Source organism: Heteronotia binoei, chromosome 8 (genome assembly GCF_032191835.1).
Source record: "Heteronotia binoei isolate CCM8104 ecotype False Entrance Well chromosome 8, APGP_CSIRO_Hbin_v1, whole genome shotgun sequence".
Taxonomy (NCBI): Eukaryota; Metazoa; Chordata; class Lepidosauria; order Squamata; family Gekkonidae; genus Heteronotia; species Heteronotia binoei.
Window position 1 is genome coordinate 54,934,026 of NC_083230.1, and position 21,632 is coordinate 54,955,657.

The window sequence follows — 21,632 nt, forward strand, 5'->3', positions numbered from 1 at the left end:
CTTACAAAAGAATTTCAAAGGGAAATTAGAAAGAGAGACTGCTGAATTGCAACTGATAATGAATCTCAATGTATCCTCCAGGATTGAAATGAGACCCAAATTTCTCTCCAAGTGAAATAATGTGTTGATTGAGAGTGGGCAAAATCTACTCAAGTACTAGTCATGATAATGAAACAATTAAAAAAACCAAAGAATGAGGAAAGACTGGACATAAGTACTTTAAAAACCATTTGATGAGAACATCTTGACAACATGGGAAAAGATTTGTCCCCTGATATATGCTAAGATACCAAGATGGGGGTTTCCAATCGAAGCCTTTTCCCAAACAAATTTGATACCAAATAAAGTAACTATTAGATATGCAGATCTATTAGATAATGAAAATAATTTAAAATTATGGCCTGGGACCTGCCTACCTTAGGGACCGTCTCTCCCCACATGTTCCCCAGAGAGTGCTGAGATCGGGGTCTCAAAACCTTCTTACAATCCCTGGGCCAAAGGAGGCCCATCTGAAAGTGACCAGAGACAGGGCCTTCTCGATTGCAGCTCCCTGTTGGTGGAATCAGCTCCCGGAGGAGGTGAGGGCCCTGCGGAACCTTGAACAGTTCCGCAGGGCCTGCAAAACAGCCGTCTTCTGGTTGGCATATAATTAATTGTTATCGGAATGCCTGAACATTCAAATCTCGAACATCAGATTATTCAATACTGGAATATTGAAGAATTGATTTAAGGAAGGTAGCATAGTACGTACTGAAGTGAGTTTTACGTGTTTTTATGTATTCTATAAGTATTTTATGTATTTTATTGTATAATTATAATTATTAATGCATTATTAATGTATTTTAAATTGATTTTGTTAGCTTTTTGTGTTGTGAGCCGCCCTGAGCCCGCCTCGGTGGGGTAGGGCGGGATATAAATCGAATAAAATAAATAAATAAAATTGCGAGAGGAGTTAAAGAAAAGTGATATTGGTGGACAAGGGTGCAAGTTGAATCTAGATAGAGTAAGGATAAAGTCAGATGGTTTTTACCTGGAACAATGTGTGTTTGAAAAACTGTTATGTATACCTAATGAGAAACTTATAGAGAAAATGTATGAATTATTAATATAATTAAAAATGCAGGATGAAATCACTAAATAATGTATCATTAGATGGATGCAAAATGTGGGTCACAATCAATACTTCCTCTAAACTGTGGAGTCTTATGAGCAAAAATTCTACCTTGTGAACTACTGATATTAAAGTTGTGAGCTACTTCATAAATCAGTTTGCTCTGGGGGCATTTTTCCTGAGCTAAGCCAAAAATGTGTGAGTTGGAGGCTAAAAAACTTTGAGCTAGCTCACACTAACTCAGATTAGATGGAACATTAGTCACAATATTGATTTGGACCAGTGGAGTAGATTATGGAAAGTTAACATTAAAAAGATTAAATCTGTTGCCTTTAAAGAGAATCTATACAAAATGTTTTATAGATGGCATTTGACTCCAAATAAATTAGCTAAAATATATAGAAATATAAGTAACGTATGTTGGAAATGTAATAATCATGTGGAGTCATACTATCATATGTGGTGGACTTGTAAGAAGGTACATAAATTTTGGATTGAGGTTCCTACCCTTTTGCAATCAGTTTTAAATATTAGTAGATCATGTCCCCCAACACGACTACAGCATTATGCATATATGTAATTTCAGGATTGAAAGTCAAGTTCACATAAAAATTTCACAATATGTATGAAGCAAGTACATCAGAGACCACACTTCTGTATGTGTTTATGATATACTTTGAATGTGAATGTTCTTTCCATATGCCTTGATCAGGATTTGGACAGGAGACTTCCAAGAAATACCCAGATTGTGATGTGGAGGCAGGCAATAGCTAACTGCCTCTAAACATCTCTTGCCTTGAAAACCCTAATGGAGTTGCCTCAAGTCAACTGTGACTTGAAGCTAAAAAATAAAAATTCCATTGCCTGCCTCTGTGTAGTGACCTTGGTATTCTTTGGTGGTCTTCCATTCAAATACTAACGAGGGCCAACATTGCTTAGCTTCTGACAAAATCAGGCTAGCCTGGGCTATTCAGGTGAGAGAGAGAGAACACACATATATATAGAGAGAGAGGTAGATATCTTACTCCAGAACTTGTTTTAATATGGAGGTTAGAATAAAAAATAAGGAAATTCTCTGAACATAGCAAATGGCACTTACAAAGTTTCAGTAATCTCTCCAGTCCTCTGTCAATCAAACAAGGTGAGACTATTGATTCCATATGGAGATGAAGCCATATGGCATAATGTTCCATGTTTTCCCATATTCCTTAATGGGGGGGGTAGGAAAAAGCCCAGCAGGAATGTATTTACATATTAGGCCACACCCCCTGATATCACCATTGTTTCATACAGGGCTTTTTTGTAGAAAAAGCCCAGCAGGAACTACTTTGCATATTAGGCCACACACCCTGACACAAGCCAGCAGGAACTGTGTTCCTGCTCAAAAAAAGCCCTGTTCCTTAATAGGCTCAGACAAAAGATAGATCAAATGCTAAGATATATAGTTTATCCATAATTTATATTCCTTTGGTTTTCTGGAAAAATCTTTTATTTTGGCTCTAACAGGATATTTTTAAAGTCTATAAAGGTAGAATACGGAAGAAAAATTACAAAGCTGGTTATAAACTAGTATGCCATATTAATTACTACTGCTTTAAGTGATTTCCCCCCTGTCTACTCTATTTCTACTTCATTAGTTTCCAGGAAGTAATAATCTTTTGCCATTAATGATACTTAGTTGTCACTGTGAATTTGCCTATCAAACATTTAGCTCATTAGTTTCTTCTTTATATTTAATATAGTCTATTTTTCATTTGCCCATTTGTAAGAGACTGTAAAAAAATCACTCTGTAACCCATCTTCTCAAAAGTTTCTCTTTCACTGTAATAAAAATATAATTAAAAATTAAATAAATCATTATATTGAGCATTGAATATATCTCACTATCTGAGACAAATAATTTAATTAATACAATTACACTTTGAAGTATCTGGCTTTTATCAAATAAGGAAATTCATCACTCTGACACACACCACTTGTTTCAACCCATAAATTAGAAATAAAATTTCTAAACCTGCTCTCTGCATTGTCTCCGAACACTACTATGGGCATCTAAGTAACTTGCATACTTCATCCCATTTCCATATCAGAAGGTTCTATTCCACAGTATTTGGAACCACAGGCACAGAGTACTTAAATAGAAAGCCTTGCTACATCTGCTGGAGTTCATGATTTGAGATTTGCAGCTTAACTCATTTCCACTAGCTAGGCATCTTCAGAAATACATTCAAATAACAGAAGAATTTAGTCAATTTCACTTGGCTTTGGATCACAAACTCAGAGAATACAGAAACCAAAATTGTCAAAGAAAAACATTCTTACTCCATGTATATAATTATGTCTACTAAGACTTTAAAAATCTAAATCAGTGAGCATTAAAAAAATTTCCCTTACTACTAGCTGGCTCAAGAGCTCCCAGAGACCATGATAAATGCAAATATTACTACTCTACAAAAGACTGTTTCGGAAGTGTATTTTCTCTTTCGTGGACAGCAAAGTGAGAAAAAGCTACTACAACAAACAACACCTGCAATTTAAGGCAACACCATTATCTAATTCTCCAAGTCTGTCATTTTTGTCTGGTCTTAAAAAGCAGACTTGGTTCTGCTTTCTGATTGTTCATCTCTTTTTATACTGTCATTTCATAGGTATCAGGTCTTTCCAACAGCTCCAGTTCCTAGTATATACTTAGGGTTTTCTAAATGTACCTATTTATAGAAGCAATGGAGTTTCTAACATGCAAATATGTCCATTTATCTGGATGCCCTAGATGTCATATGAAAGCCATTTTTAAAAAAAAAGAACACAAGAAAGGGACAGTATGGATTTTCAAAAGACACTGAAAAATATGAAGACATAAAATCTGTTCATTTTCATTCTATAATGCTATTTGTATAAATGCTTTCTCACATGTATTTTTCATAAGGTTACTGGGGTATCCAAAGATCTCTACCTACTGCTATTTCTACTTTGAAAGGGACATGAGGGAGACATCTGATCCAAACTTATTATTGCTTGTTTTGTAATGACTATGAGCTATGACAGCTTTTGTTGCATGTAACTACATTTCTTCAGACAAACGATGTCAAGCTTTATTGCCAAAGTTAAGCACTGTTTAAAATCATAGGTGAGCTTAACACATGCTCATTCACACTGAAATCAGAGCCTTAAGAAAGCTGAACTTTGACTTAACTGCCTCTAGATTTTTCTGCTTCTGTACACCCAGTGTGAAGTGTGGAAATAGTTTACATTCTCACAATATATGTGTCAGTGAAGGATAATGTGAATAGGCAGACTCTGGCCAATTGATTTAATAATACAACTAAACTTAAAAGTACTCAAATATTGCAAATAATAAAAATAATCATTGGCAAGATTTCTTTTTTTTCTTGTTATCACTTTCTTATAGGCAGCCTGGCTGATAATGTATATTTCACAGAACAAATGTAATTAAAGAGGTTGTGATAAAGCATGTGAATGTCATAAACTTTGGCTATTACTTTTTTACTCTTGGTATCCTACCTTTTGCAGCTAATACAACATTAGAAAGCAATGGATCATAATTGAGAAGCTAAATTACTTTTTTCCTATCTCAAATGACAGCAGTTTAATGGGTGTATATCTATCTTATGCCCCAAAGCAATTCCAAATGCTTTCTGTTACACTAGAACTGCAGGAGACATGATGTCCTTCAATAATCATTTAATTCAGCATCACACCACATACATTTTAAACCAGCTTTGAAGAAAAAATCAAAACAAAATATGGAAATGAGGAATTCTGCAGTAATTGACTAATTTTTAATACAGATGTTGTAGTTCTATTGGCACAGATAAACATCTACCCTGTGTTCAATTCAATCTTATTTTAGTGGAGAATAATATTTCTTCAGCTGCTGGATGTGCAAACTTTTGTATGGGAAACAGATAACACTAGATGCACATCTTGTCCATGTTTGGAGATGTGCACAAAGGCTACTAAGAATAGCAGTGAAGCTGGCAAATGCTAGGTTGGATTCAGAGCAAGGACCATGTAAAATCTGTACAAAAATCTCATCTTCCCAGATTTTCCCTTCCCAAGCAGCCCTTTCCAATTCTGGGAAAGTTTATTCATGGAGCCCAAGAGGAATAATAGTCTTGCAGGTTGAGAAGATGTAGTGGAAAACAGAGGGGGGGGGAGAAGCTCCCTTCTGTCTCTTCCATGAGCAGGAAGTCCATCAACAGAAGAGAAATAAGGGAAAGATTTTGGCCACTTATCCACCCCACTGCAGTGTCCCAAACTGCTTGGCTATTAATCCATGAAGGTCCTGCAATTCCAGGGTTGGAAATGACTTCTAGAGGAGAGGAAAGCCAGGAAGTTTTGTGATGGTCAGCACATTCCAAACTTTCACCTGGGCTTTTGCTGTTAGTCCAAAAAAGTCCCTTAAGGGCATGAAAGATCTGTACAAGGATCTCATCTCATTGGTCTATGCGGGCTTGCCCTTGGAGCTGATCCAGAAACTCCAGCTAGTGAAAAATGCAGCAGCACATCTGCTGATTGCATTGCCTGCACGAGCCTGCATTCAGCCAGCACTAACTACACCAATAGCACTGGCTACCCAATGAATACCAGATTCACTTCAGGGTGTCAGTATTGACCTTTAAAGCTCTGTGCAGCCTGGGACTAACATATCTGAGGGACTGTCTCTCCCCATACGTGCCTCAAAAGAGCTTTACACTTGGCAAATCAACATCTGCTGGTTGTCCCGGTTCCAAGGTATATCCGCTTAGCCTTGACTAGGGCCAGGGCTTTTTCTGCCCTGGCTCTGGTCTGGTGGAACATGCTCCCAATTGAGATCAGGGCCTACTGGACCTTTTACCATTTCACAGGGCCTGCAAATTGAGCTGTTCTGCCAGGCCTTTGGATGAGGTGGTGGGCATCCAAATTAAACTGGCCTTCCTTGCTGAAGTTTTCCAAACTGACTAGATCCTATAGACCCAGTGGCTCTAGCTTTGAGATTGTTGCACTCAAACCAACAGTGCTACCTGCTTTTAAATTAGAATGCTTTAAACTGTTTTAATTAAGGAAGGACGGTAGCTCAGTGGTAGAGCATCTGCTTGGTAAGCAGAAGGTCCCAGGTTCAATCCCTGGCATCTCCAAAAAAGGGTCCAGGCAAATAGGTGTGAAAAACCTCAGCTTGAGACCCTGGAGAGCCGCTGCCAGTCTGAGAAGACAATACTGACTTTGATGGACCGAGGGTCTGATTCAGTATAAGGCAGCTTCATATATGTTCTCACACACACATATATGTTCTCTCTCTCTCTCTCAATTGAATCAATTATTGTTCTGTACTCTTTTTGTGAAAACACTATGCACTTCTTAATCCACAAACTACTTGTAAGTAACCACAGATAATGCAGACACTTTAATCCTTGCTTCTCAGCAGCCGTACATTCCATGTCTCACCAGTTGGTGTGCATAAGAAGTGCACTAGTGTGCTGCTGGAAGCTCCTTCAAAAATCTAGACTACAAGACTGATGAAGGCCTGCATATGTTCTCTTTAAAACAGTGTTGTAGAAGGAGACCACGTCATCCACTTTGAAAAAACTGAAGTCCTTTCTACGGTCTCACATTATCATACCCACTTGAACAAAGAAGCTATTGAGATTTACAAACACCAGCACAATTTTAACAGAAAGGAAGAAGGCATTTTCATCCACCAATCTTGGTACCCAGCTCTGCAAAACACCCTACAGACTATAAATTGCAGAAAGTCTCAGAACAACCAGCAAATTCCACAGAACAATCAGCACAGTCAACAACCATCTTCCTTATCTTCAAACCCCTTCCAACCCTCCCAGCAATTAACACAGAACAATGGTCACATTCAACAGCCAGTTTCCTTATCACTACCCTTCCAGGAAGCCCCACCAAACAATGGGCACATCCAAAAACCAATTGCCCTTTCATCACACCCCCTCCAGCCTAGAAATAGCAGCTTTCCAGCAGCCCTGGCACCACTTAATGCACAGCAGCCAAGAAGATCTGAGCGCCTGCTCCGGCTGCAACGCCACTGAGGATGTTCTCCGCAGCTGAGAATGAAACGTCTGGAAGGAAAACTTTCTCCAGTAGAACACGGCACTTGATCCCGAAAGACTCTACAAACCCTAATAGTGTTGTAGACATTACTACATCACTATCATGTCTGCAAAATTCAAATACACCAAAAGCTATGTATCAAATCAACACAATGTATCTTCACAATAGTTTAAAATCCCTAATAGAAGTTGTCTCTTCTTAGAAGCAAAAGTGACTTTTAATTCTGGTTTAGCCCCGTCCCCAAACTGATATTCTACACTAAAATCATAGCGTCATAGAGTTGGTTTTTCTGATTCTATGATTCTAGTGTAGAATGTCAGTTTGCGGACAAAGTTAAACTAAGATTAAAGGTCTAGTGTGAAATTGGCCAAGATCTTGGGCTGCCACCTGAAAGTCCAGAGGATAAAAACCCAGATCAAGCAGAAACACTTTTTTATAAACTCAAGAAACAATCCCTGGACTCAAACAAGGCATTTAATATTCTGGATGACTAAAAATCCCATCCTAAAACCTGCCTATGAATACCTTGGGGGCAACAAAGTCCTGCAGTCATTTATCTGGCAGGTACTATGTTACTGCCAAGCAGTGCTATCACACTGGCATCAGAAAGGTATAATCCCAATGCCAACACAGAAATAAACTGCATCAGAGCCATGGAGGGAGAGGCTTAGTTATTATTCTAAACACCACCACGACCCCAGACTTGATCCACTGACCAACTCCAACCTAAAATTAAAGTTATGCCAGCAGCAACTCTGACTAAATGCCCTCCCTACAAACCAAAAGAAAATATTGTTCTAATGAGTGCCATGGAGTCTTAAATTGGTCATTATACAGATTAATGCATCCTATTGGCTTTCATCTCAACAACTGATGTGCGCTACTTGGTTTTCTAAAAGAAAGTTGCTAATGTAACATTAGTAAATTAAAGCAAGCATTTAAGATACAGAGCATGTTATAAAAGTTACTGCTTCGAGAAATGTAGCAGAATTATTCACTCTATAGTTACATAAACCAATATTTTAGATTTCTCTAAAATCAAATATAACCAATGTGTCTCAATAAATCTATGGTCAAAAAAATGATGTCCATCTAGAGAAGGCAACTACTCTTAATAGAGAAAGCATGTAAGTGACCTGTATATTCAACCAAATTAGAGCATGAACTGGTTAGAATAACAATCCATTTCAAGAAAATCAAAGTTAAGAATGGTTTTTGTGCACTGTATAATATCTGACTTGGGAAACAAATTCATTCCTGATGACATCCCAACCCTGTGGTAAGGCTGCATCTAAAAACACTCCCTTTGTTAGGCATATGCAACTGACAAGTGCAGACCTGCCTTCTTGTAACTATTTTGACAAGCACTTTTTTTTAAACTCTTACTTGTTACTCAGATTTGCCAGAGCTCTTGCATCAGTGAGGACAAGTTCAGGTAAACTGCCCTCTGGGAACAGTAGCACTGCCTTCTTCACTCATTAGCCCTTGCACCTGCAGAAAAGGGTGTTTTGCATGTCACAACTGCTCAGTACAGGAAGAACAATAATGCAGTACTATTAATAGCTGTATGGCACCAAGTGCACAGTTAGGTTCCAAACCTTTGGGTCAATGTTCAAGCCCTTGTTAGAAATTCTGAGTGCCACTACTTATCTCAGAAGAAGACCGATCATTTGATTCTCTTGTGTTTCCCCTTCAGCTTCCTTTTTACTATTTCCCTCATTTTTGTAAAGTTCCCAATTTTGAATCAAATGTTACCATTTTGGGCTTTAGATTTAACTTTCCATTGACCTGAATGCTGAACTTAATAGCACTGTGGTCACTGTTTCCAAGTGGTGTAACAACCTCTACATCTCTCATCAAATTACTCAGAACCAAGTCCAAGACCACTATCCCTCTGGCTGGGTCTATGACCAACTGTTCCAGTGCATAGTCATGTACAATGTCTAGGAATTGCCTTTCTACGGCACATGATTATCCAGCCAATGTGAGGGTAGTTGAAGTCTTCCAGTATAATAACATTATCTGCTTTAGTCACTTACCTTATTTCTTTCTCCATCTCAAGATCACCTCAAGGGTTTAATCAGGTAGGCAATAGTGCACCCCCACTTTTAAGTAAAACTTAGGGCCCAGTATTTCCACCTGTATCACTTCTGTTGGGGAGTTAATTCCCCTGATGTCTTCTAACTAGGCATGGGCATGAACCAAACCACAAATTGTGATTAGTGCATGAATCGGGTTGATTTGTGGTTTGGTCCAAACTTGTCAGGACTTTGGTGCTTTGTTTGGTTCATTTTTGCAGACAGCCTGGCACTGATTAAATCAATTCCATGCAATACTGAGGGTGGACTTCTGGGAACCCTAGAAACACCCAGAGTAGCTTGATTGGCAGCTCTGGGAGCCAATCACAGAGCTCCTATTCTGCAGCATGAAGAGATGTGAGAGCTGAAGCTGAGCTCTCCTGGGGGCACCTGCTTTGGAGGACTATAACTCAGACATTCCAAATCCAAACTTTTCCAAACTTGGAGGGTACGTGGAGGAGAGCCTGCTGAAGTCCCCCAGTGAGTTTTACACCTCCCAAACAAAAAAAAATGAACCAGGTCAGCAGGGCTTTTTTTGTAGCAGGAACTCCTTTGGATATTAGGCCACACACCCCTGATATAGTCAATCCTTCAAAAGCTTACAAGGCTCTTAGTACAGGGCCTACTGTAAGCTCCAGGAGGATTAGCTACATCAGGGGTGTGTGGCCTAACATGCAAAGGAGTTCCTGCTACAAAAAAGGCCCTGCAGGTCAGAAATTAAATGAATCATGAAATGAAACAATCCACCATTTCCCTCAGTCCATGCCCATCCCTACTTCTAACTTATCTGATGTTATGCACTCTTTGATGTACAATGCAACAACAATCTGCCCCTCCCTGTCCTACCTATTGAGCTTATAACTAGGATTATCTGTATCCCATAGATTCCCCCATTTCATGATGTTTCTGAGATACCTATTATATCTAAACTGTCAATGAACACCCAGCACTCCAGCTGCCCCATCTTAGCTCAGACACTTCTAGCACTAGCATATAGATACCTATCATACGTTTCCCTTTCCAGTAGCCCTTGACTGCTTTGGTCCCCTAGTTGCAATGGCCCTCAGTCATGATTGTGCCCTTACTCCCAACATCTATTATGCGCCTATCAATATTACCATGAGTGTTTATGCAATCATCCCTTTGGACACCTGCCACAGACCCCACTGTCTATATTCCTAATGATTTAATCACTCACTGCCAAAAGCATACCTCACCCCAATCCCCCAGGTGTATCCTCGGTACGTCTGAGAAAGGGGTCCCTTTTAAGGGATCCTATCTCTCCTTCTCAGACTGACTCTCCATCCTCAAGACTCTCATTCTCCATCCACAACAGCAGAAAAAGTGTAAGCACATGTATGAGATTGTTTTAATACATCTCTCTGGGTCTCTTCCTCAAACCTCTCGCTGTCTTAGCTTCTCCAGGTCGACAATCCTAGCCTCAAGGGAACGAACCTACTCCCTGAGAACCACAAACTCCATGCAACGAGCACACACCCACAATTTCCACACAGTGGGTAGATAATCATACATGTGGCATTCTGCACAAAACACTGAATAGCCACTCCCCTATTTCTTCACATATACCCCTCCTCACAGAAAATTTGCATGTACCTATTCCACAATAAAGAAAGGTAGTTCTGAGGAAGATGGAAGGGAGGGAAAGAAGGAGAAACTGAAGGAAGAGAGAAACGTAGTTAAGTGGATAGAAGAGGGGGGAAAGGCAGAGAGGCTGCCAGGAGGAAGGCAGATTGGTTGGTGGATATAAGAGCAGAAATAAGCAATGAAAGAGGAAATTGTGTGTGGAGAGGGATACAGAGAGAAAATGAGAGGCTCTTCATGAGTCCTTGCATATTTCCTGCAAGTTTGTATAAGGAAACAGAAATTGCTGCACTCTGAGCACCAGCTAGCACCCATACTCCTAACCACCCAGAAAAATGGATTATGGGTTTGGGGCTGAAACTCAAGCAGCAAGAGAAGAAAGTCATCTTGTAGGCTGATCAAAATTTTCTTAGAGAAAGAACAATTCTGATAGATCTCCCTGTGTGTGCGTACATCATAGCAGATACTCTAGGAAAAGTAATTAGAAAATCCCAAAAGTTTCCAGTGTTAATTTTTAAAAGCTAAGAGTAGGCTTGTATGATTTCAGTGGAATCCCTACTGACTGCAGAAGGCTGTGTCTGTGATAAGAACAGACAGTGAATTAATCTGCCAGCATGAAAACCAAATGCACAGAGACATTAGTAAGCACCTCAGACATTCTTTTTAAGGCAGGAATCTAGGGATAAAAGCATAACTATGTAGAAAGATAATCTGGATACTACACTTTTGCTTTACTATCAAATTGCTCTCCAAAACAATATGCTAACAGTTATGAGTATATGCATTGTATTTTTATAAATGTGGCTTTTTTGTACCTTCTGTACACTGAATTTTCACTCCCAAATTATTTCAACACAGTAAAAGAAAACCACTGTATGTTTTGGCCTCTGAAGTTCCATTACGCTATCAATGGTATGCTTCAGATGGCTGTGTCAAAGTGGTCCTAAGCACCACAAACAGCCCTCTACCTGGCTAACTGCCATAATGTGAGATGTTTTAATAAAATGGCTTCCACTCACATATTACGAAAGGTAGGCTCCAACTATGTTTTCACAGTTGCTGATACGTCAAGCAGTAGGCAGATACCCAGAAAAGGGCATCAACTGCTATCATTCAGACTAGCAAGTAGTCTATATATCAGTTCTCCTTATCAACTACGCAGAAACGCATATAAATAATACATCTTAATGCAGTGAGCTTGAAATGCTTAAGCTGCTCAGATGCAAATAAGTCACAGAAGGATTTTAAAGTAGCAATGTAGGGCTTAGGGAATGGGTAAGTTTAGTACAAAGATTCTATTGTATGTATTCCTTTCATATTTATCACAACATGATATACATACACACATCCTTCATTATATGCTAGTTGTGAAAAAACTAGAATGGCTGCTCATTCTCTAAAACATTACTCCCAATATTGTGATTATGAAGGATGGAACAACATTTCAGAATTCAAGAACCCAGTATTACATTTATAGACATATGAGTGATAAAGCACATGGACATTTTCCAGCCCTTCTTGTTGTCTTTCCTTCTGCTCTATCCCATTATTAGAAGACACTGTAACACTGAGAACTCTAGCAACATAGTTCTTCTTGATACCATTACCCTTTTTAACCTTCATTTCACATAGAACTTATTCCTAAATAGAGTTTATTCTTTTATTTAAAAATATTTAATCATAAACAAGTGTTGAAATATGCAAGGTTGGTTTTAACCATGAAAGAAAGGACACAATGTTGTCTACAAGATTTTCCAGATGAAAAGGAAGCCCACACTATTTCTCAGAAGCTGCATATGTCAATTTTACAATTCACAGTCAAATTCTGCTCCCAGCTATATTAATGCAAATTATGACTGAATCATGACTTTGAGGTGTTTCTTTGGATTAATCCTCTGTAATTGAATTTGGACATACACACACATGTTCACATATATCATCAGAAATGACAGCACAGATTATCTGTATGATGCTGATGTCAAAACAATGGACAAAATTATTATATGGATTAATATATGGCAGTGATGATGTTTGCAATGAAAACAAGAAGCCAGAAGCTGACCTGTTTCCATGGAAACAAGAAGAGCTGTAGACAGAGCAGCTCTAGAGGAAAAAAATGCTGGGCAGGAAGAAATATCTATTTTACCTTTTTCACATATCAATTCAAATACACTAAGTATGAGAATGACTGAGACAATTTTTCTTGTATTCATAACTTATTAAGCAACAGGTGTTAGCCAACTCTCTAGCTGCCATTCTCTCCAGCTACTGCACCAGCATTCTAACAGACTAGTGCAATCCGCAGAAAAGCTATCTACTTCACTTTTGGAAAAGACAGGTAAATACATATTTAAAAAATTAGGAAGAGTGATATATTACCATGTTAATTGTTAAATCCTTCTCTTCTTCTTATATAACTATAAGCAATCATTTTCAAATACTGTATCATGGCTAAAAGCTGATAATGTATTATAAGCAAGTAAAGAGGCTTCTCTTACCATAATGGCAAAGAAGCTTTCCTTGTTTATTCCCTTTAGGCACATTCATAACAATTTCATCACAGAAAATATCTGCATTATTAATTACTGAGAACACAGTGGGCCAGTGCATGATCCATTTGTACTAACCACAGGATTCTCAAAAGAGCCCTGTTTTCTCTCATTCTGTCACCTAAATGTACATTCAGGCAACAAATCAGGATGTTAAGCAGAAAGGGTGTATGGATCTGTCTTCCTGTCATCCTTCTGGCGGAGCCCAACCTTGCAATACATATCCTGGAAGACAGTCAATGACAATTTCAGATGTTATGTATTCAAACATGTCAACATACAAAAAATAACACTTCTGTTAAAAATTGTATTTCTAAGACTAGTATTACATTAAAAATAGCAGTGTGAATAGTTTTTGCTAACCATTGCAAACTAAAGACAAGCCCTTGGGAACAAGATAAGTTTTATACGATATGAGAGCCAATCTCACCAGTATCACTGACAATGGATCTAAAATCTAATACAAATGTCTTAAAACCTAGAGCGCTTTAGTATCCCCTAGTTAACCATACACAATGAATAAATTTTGTGTTGCAAACAGTAATTCAGTAAGATTAATGAGTCTCATATTTATTATGCTTTAATCCCACTTTTCAGCCAAAAGCCAGCTCCCCAAAGTGGTTTTTCATTTAGAAGGTTCATATGCTACCTCTCCAGAGACCTGTTTATGTATCTCACAAACTAAAACAATACAACAAAACTATCAGCATAGAGGAGAGCTATGGGTACAACAGCAACATAAAGCACCACTGCAAAATGCCAAAAACCCCACCCATCATAACCTATCTCTCCTTTGAAGCTGAAGGTACAGACAGCAGAGCTTGAGAAGAAGATCTTCACTGATGGGCTGGACAGTATGGGAAGAAACAGTACCTCAAGTATGTCATCTACCAGCCTTAAACTATCAACCAGCACTTTGAGTTTTATCCAGAAACCAAAGTGCAGCCAATGCGGTCATTTCAGCACAGGAGGGATACGGACACTGCATCCAGCACCTGACAAAAACTTGATTGCCACATTTTGAACCAACTGATGTGTCCAGGCTGTTTTCAAAAGCAGCCCCACATAAATCACATTGTCATAATCTGACCTGGATACGATCAAAGCATGGACCAGATAATCCTTTTTGAGGAATGGCACTAGTTGGTGTATCAGCTGAAGATAATAAAAAATATTACATGCCATAAGAGAACACCTGAACTCCAATGGTAGATCAGTATCCAGAAGTGTTCCCAAGCTCCTTCCCCCCAGTACAGCCTGGAATCAAACAAGTACAGTTAAAATTCAATAAAATATTGCTTGGAGAGGAGATTCCCAGATGACTGCTGCTTGCCTTCACCTAAACTAAATCTGGAAGCTAGAAATGGATAATGGAGTGGAATCACGCTGCTTCCGGTCCTTCCACTGATAGCTCCATCAATGACTGTTCGAAGCGAGCAATGAGAGTGGAGGATTGTGCATCTGCTTCCTACAATTCCTGCAGTGGTCACATCAGTGGCATTTGAAAACAAAGGAGAGGAAGAGGGCTCTCAGCCCAGGCTAGATCCAGACACAAGAAAGGGATACTTGTTGCTTCAGTATTGTTTGATACACAGATATCCTGAGACATTATACAGACTACTTGATGACCAAATACTGAGGTGTATTTAAATGTTCACGTTTGCTGCTAAGTTGCTCTATACACTCAGAATACTTTAAGAACGTCACATAACAAGAAGACCACATGAAGAAACCATAAACAATTCTGACTTGAAAAATCAGAGAATTAAAATATAGGGTATCTCCAAAAATAAGGTTACTTAGGTACACTAACCAATTATGGAAGTTCTACAGGCAACTTATCCGTTCTTACTGAATCATTTTATAATTTTACATGTTTTTAATAATTCAAATATTTTAATGCTTTTATGTGTGCCACCTTAAGGACCCTGGCTGCATGCAAAGGAGGCATAAAAAGGTTTCAAATAAAATAATAATACTGATTTTTATACTCTATTTTTCTCTACCTTGAGGAATCTCAAAGCAGCTTACGATCTCCTTCCCTTCCTCTCATCACACCTTGTAAAGTAGGTGGGGATCAGAGAGTTCTAAGAAGAAGAGATTGGATTTATACCCTGCCCTTCACTACCCGAAGGAATCTCTGAGGGGCTTACAATCTCCTTTCCCTTCTCACAACAGATACCCTGTGAGGTAGGTGGAGCTGAGAGCTCTAACAGAAACTGTTCTTGAGAGGAACAGCTCTGTGAGAACTTGTGACTGATTTAAGGTCACATCAGCAGATGCATGTGGATAGTGGGAAATCAAACCTGATTTACCACACTGGTGGTAATACTGATGACTGAGAAACATCTTCATTCAGTACCAGACTATACCATACCAGTACCACCAATCATCCAAATGTTGTTGATAGGTACTTCACATGTACTTTGGCAGATCAATAAACAAAGAGATGCTTTTACTGTCTACTCCCTACTCCCAAAAACACCCTTGTATTTCTTACATGAAAAATGCAGTGCATCAAACAGAAAGCAAGGAATATAAAAGGATATAGATAGATGATTTCCACCATCAGAAATTTAAATGTATGTCTAAAAACAAATGTCACATTTGTTTTTTAAAAAGTAACACAATTCCCATCAGGATAACATAATATAATTCCATGCTCATTTGGTATTATATATCACCCAAAAGTCTATCACAAATCACCTTGAGATATCAATGGCTATTCAAAGGATAGAGAAAAAATCAAGATCACTCTTCTGTTCCACTTACTACATTGAATTTGGGTCACCTTTTATTATTTCCTATTGTAAATGCCAAACAGAAATCCAAACAGAAGACATCAAAGAAAAAATACTTATGTCTATAAGTAACAAGTTGTCTGGTCCTTAAACATACAGAGAGATATTGCAAATGAGCAATGAAGAATAGAAGTATATTTATCCTTCTGTAAAAAACCCAGCTCAGCATGAGAATGACTCTCACTACATATCAGTTTCCTATCTACAAAACACAGAAATAGCAAGACAACAGTAGGAGCATGAAAAAACCTGAAGATGGCAAAGCATGATAAAAATCATCAAAATGAAAGCAACCCAGCCTGCAAACTGACTACATTAACATAAACTAAAACAATCTTTTACATTCAAACAAGATTAATTTCCAAACAGTATTTACAAAATAGTCCGGGGGAGGGGGGACAGCAATGTATCCAAGTTGTTCCCAGGGTGTATCCTGACAGCTCTTGAGTTTGTTGGTTAGTAGCATGGCTTCAAAATCTCAAATCCTTCTGATTGGTTGCATGTTGTTCTTCATTTTGCAATCATCTCTACTGATCCACACAGCAAGCAGGGACCTCAGAAAGACTAGTGCAGCCTATATATAATCAATACTGCCAACTTTTGCTTCAAACAACAGGCTAACTTTACAGAAGTTCTGCTTTTTCACAAAACATACCCATGTTTCTCTTGCGTGCTATAGTGCCCAACTTCATCCATGTAACTTTAAAAAAAAATGGGTTGACTTTATTTATTATATTTATATCCTGCCCTTCCCTAACAGGCTCAGGGTGGGTAACATCAAAATATGTAACATTAAAAACCAGTCAATATATAGTTATTAAAACAAATAATACAGATAAAACAATTAACAATAAAAAGATGAAGAAGTAAATATAATCTTAAATTCAAAATCCCCCATGAACTTTACAGATAATAATATGAGTCATTCTAGATTATCTTCAAAACTCTATATGGGCGGATAGTCAAGGCAGCTTCTATGCAGGGAGGCCAGATGGCTGAATGTCCAGCACCTCAACCAAAAGCCTGGCAAAGCAGCTCCATTTTACAGTCCCTATAGAACTGCAATAAGTTTCACAAGGCTTCAGATGGGAGCCTGTTTCACCAGGTGGGGGGCGTGGCTGATAAAGCCCTGACTGAGGCTAAGTGGACATCCTTTGGGCCAGGGACAACCAGTAGATAGTGACTGGCAGAGCGCAACGCTGGAATTTTAAAAGGCCAGAATTTAAAATGGCCATCATCAGAATTTTTGATTCTGTAAATTTTAAATTTTGCTTTTGACTGTTCTAGTTAGTTGTTTTATATCTACGTAAATTTTATTGATGTGACCCGCCCTGAAAAAGTTTTTGGGAAGGGCGGGATAGAAATTGAAATAAATAAATGGGGAGAGATGGTCTCTAAAATATGCTGGATCCAAGCTGCTTGGGGCTTTCAAGGTTAATATCGGCACCTTGAAGTGTATCCAGAACTCTACTGGTAGCCAGTGCAGGCTGAATGAGAGCCCGTATAGGCATCACCATTAGCAGGTAAGCTGCCACGTTTTGCACCAGCTGGAGTTTCCAGATCAGGTTTAAGGGTAAGCCTGCATAGAGTGAATTACAGTAATCTAACCTGGAAGTGACCATTGCATGGATCAAGTAGTGAGGTCCTGAACAGAGAGGTATGGAACCAATTGCCTGGCTCTCATGCTGATGTCCATGCTTTTATAAACATGTCCATCCTCCATAGCTGCTTTTCAGGGTTGTGCTATCTTTAAGATGGACACCTGACACAGGTGTTCATATTCTTTACTACCATATACATAGAAAAGTATTAAAAAAAATATGGACACATCCAGCTAGGAATTTTAGTGGGGTTAATAGTAATATGAACTTGTACAAAGCCTTGAGTTCACACTTCATGGCAGCCACATAGCAGTACTTAACTATCAGCAAATCAGGGTTGAAACAGGTGAAGCACTAAAACTTTCCAAAGGCTCCCTTTCTTATTTCAATGCACTTTTCAGACATCTTGGGCCATCCACATATAACAAGCCAGCAATATGCCTACCCAGGCCATTTGCTGGCATACTAACTAAATAAATGGGTTTGATTCAGATATGAGACAGACAAACTGAAGGTGCCCTTCCATAGGACTTTCTTCTTTAATCTGGAATACACTTTACGTGCTTGGCACAGGCAGTGCAGTTTGAACAATCACAGTGCCTTATGGGAGACTGCTTTTGCCTTAGCCAGCACTATATTTAAATCAAGCCAACACACATGGTAAGTCTTTTGGAACAGGCCAGGCTGAGGGAGAACAAATATCCATGAGGTGTCTGTTTTAGCAGCCCAGTCTCTTAGGCACATTTCACTGGTAACAAAAATAATCCATATTCTTATTTCACATGGTTATTGTATAGGACCAAGAGCTGGAGGGAAACTTGGGGCTACTTCAAGATCTCCATCCAGCAGAAGGGAAGGCAGGATAAACAAACCAGGAGGTTCAGACCATCATCTCCTGGAAAGGCAGCTATCTCTCATGAGATCTTTTCCTGGAACCCCCCGACAGAGAAGCACTCAATAAAGACAAGAGGGCCCTTCCTACCACAGCAGCCTCCCGCCCCCCCCCCCCCCCGCTTACCCTGGCTGCGCGGGAAGAGTAGGGGTCCTCGAAGAGCGCCCACATGCGCGGCTGGAGTCTCTTCCAGCGGCCGCCGTGGCTGTCGAGGGGGGAGCCGTTGGCGGAGGACGACGAGGAGGCCCCCACAGCGCCCACGTCTTCGATGCCCAGGCGCTTGGCGGCCAAGTCGTCGTCGTCGTCAGGCTCGCCGGGCGGCTCGCCGGTGATGAGGTCGGGCGCCTCGAAGATGTCGAGCGCCTCCTCGGCGTCGCGGTGCTGCCGGTAGGTCATCCAGCAGCAGGGCTCCACGTCGGTCTCGTCGATGCCCCAGAAGGCCAGCTCCTCCTCGAAGAGCGGCCCGCACACGTCGGCGGGGCAGTGCAGCTTGCCCGTGCGGTAGTAGTTGAGCACGTAGGCGAAGACTCCCGGGTGGCGGTCGAAAAAGAACTCGCAGCACGCGCCATTCCCGCCACTCGCAGCAGCGCCGCCGCCGCCGCCCTCGCCCACGGCCCCGCCCCCGCCCCCGCCCTCCGGGAAGCCTCCGCCGGGATTGGCTGCGACGGGGCCTGGGTTGGGGGCGGGCAGAAGCGGCAGGGCAGGCGGCGGCTGGGGCAGTTCCTCTCCTCCGCAGCCAGGGGACTCGCTTCGGGACTGAGAGGCGAGCAGCGCCAGGCGGGTGCCCGGCAGCGTCTTGAGGGTGCTTCGGTAGGTCTCGTGCCTGGTGCCCCCGACGTTGAGGATCACCCTCTCGTTATCCTCGAGCTTCCCCATCTCTGTGGCTCAGACATGACTGCGGGCGAGAAGAAGGAGAGACACAACAAGCAACAGACCGAGTATTATTTTTAGGCCGCCTGGCGGGAAGGAAGCGCGACGGAAGAGACACGGCTGCAGCTGCCCCCCCACCCCCGCCCCGCCCAGGGAGGAAGGGACGGAGAGGAAACTGCCTTCCGGGATGTTGCCAGGAGCCCCCATTACATCCAACGGGAAGAGAGACAAAGCCCTTCCGAGAAGGCACATGCTCGGGGAGCGCCGGGGCCATTCCCCTGCCAAGGGAGGCTCTTTCCAACCTCGCTCCGTGCATCAAACAATCTCCTGCTTGTGCCTGGGTGTCCTCATCTCCTTACCCAGACAGTGCCTCGGATTAGGCAGCCTGCTTCTTTTCCGGCCTTCTTCCCGTCTATATCTACCCTTCCCTTCGAACAATAGTGACCTCTAGCCTATACCTCCCGGTCACCTGCCGGCATCGGATCCCTTGAGTTCCCTGTCTGTCTTCTCTTGGAGTTCGTTGCAAACAGTGGCAAACGCGCGACTTCTTCGACCCAGCGATCATAAAGTTGCCTTGCAAACGAATCTGGAACAAACCTTGGGGTCCTTCCAGCTTTTTCCTGGGCAAATAAAGAGCAATCCCCTTTTGCCACGCTTATTCGTTCAAGGCAGTCTTTGCCTCGCCTGTCATCATGTGGCTTCTTCTCCTTTTCCTTCTGTCTCCTCACATCTCCTCTCCCACCCACCCCCCGCCTGTGTTGATCTGGACTCTTCCTCGGAGCGCCCACCCCACCCCCCACTCCAGTACAGCCCAGGCTCAACCCGAAATAACACAGCTGCATCTCCTTGATAGCTATCAGTAGTCACCTTCGCTGAGCCCTGTTCATCCCCATTCTTTCTGGATTTGTTCGATCAAGTTGTTCGGACTAAAATTTAAAATTAAAAGATGTGCCATTTGCCCATCTGCTAGTATGGGAAACCTACAGAAGGCGAAGGTTTGGTTGGTAATAAAAACACTCTGCGCCGCCGCCCCCCCCCCCCCCGCCCAACAATTCGAGCAGCGGGCACACCCTACAGGATCCGTTATCGTATAACCTTAGCAGCAGATTTCTATGTTAGCTATCCTTGCAAGATTTTACCTGTAGGTTTACATATGGAGAGGTAAGAAGAGCAGATGGAACCACAAACACGCCGCTGTGATTTCTGCTAGACACACACACACACACCGATACCCCTCCCCACCAGCATATTCCACCCTCAGTACCTTAGGAGGCTCTTCTTCACATAGCAAGGGCTGTTTCCTTCACGGCTTCTGTCAGACTCCTAGCCAGCCGATGCGTGTGCTTCTGGATGAAGCCAAGAATTACTTGTTGTGAGCTTCTTTCCCCTCCCATCTTCAGGTGGTCATTCCAACGCCCTTGACTACCGGCTTCGAAAGCCACAGAAGCCATCCCCACCTGCTGCTTGAAAACCTCTCTCCTGTCAGTTTGCAAGATAGAGGAGATGCTTTAGCATTGCCAGGGAGAAAAACCATCACAAAACCATGGGGGAGGGGCAAGAATGTCAACAGAATGGACTCTAATTAGCAAAAGGGCTTGACGCCGTTTAATCCAAACCATTCTCTACTTTGCCTCAACCCAAGGTAAAAAGAAATGCAGCTCCTGGCATCCCCTTTCAATGTGAGCCCTCTGTTTAGGGCAGTAGCAAGGGAGCTGTCCCTTCAGCACTACTTTCTAGCCATCAGGTAGCAAGCTGCCCCCTTACAGTCTTCTTTTCCAAGAATCACTGCAATCATAAAGATATATAAAAATATATATCTTTTAGGGAGGCACCCTCTCTTCCTCACTCCTTTCACATGCTAATTTCATTGGGGGGGAGTATCACATTTTGAAATAGTTTTTTGACAGGGCTAAGTAGTATTGAGCTACAGGTGTGAATAATACAGAGGAACTGGACATTTGGACTCAGGAATTCTGGATCTGAGAAGTCAGGAGCAGAAATATGGCTGAAAATAATTTCTGCTTATCTGTGATTCTTTGCTTCTGGCTCT

General features: G+C 41.1%; 1 protein-coding gene across 12 annotated transcripts in view; it reads right to left on the bottom strand.

The window, feature by feature from the left end:
* Window positions 1-21,188, bottom strand: part of KCNC2 (potassium voltage-gated channel subfamily C member 2) — a 121,163-nt gene extending 99,975 nt beyond the window's left edge. For 8 of the 12 annotated variants that reach the window (XR_009555741.1, XM_060245096.1, XM_060245098.1 and 5 more), the window contains exons 1-2: window positions 20,847-21,188; window positions 18,839-19,607 (exon numbers count right to left, since the gene is read on the bottom strand). Coding sequence is in view for 11 of the 12 variants with exons in the window: in XM_060245096.1 (XP_060101079.1) it covers window positions 18,839-19,588 (750 nt within the window). In the remaining variant the exon portion in view is untranslated. The other 4 variants (XM_060245088.1, XM_060245091.1, XM_060245092.1 and 1 more) reach the window with 4 other exon arrangements.
* Window positions 21,189-21,632: the final 444 nt, after the last annotated feature.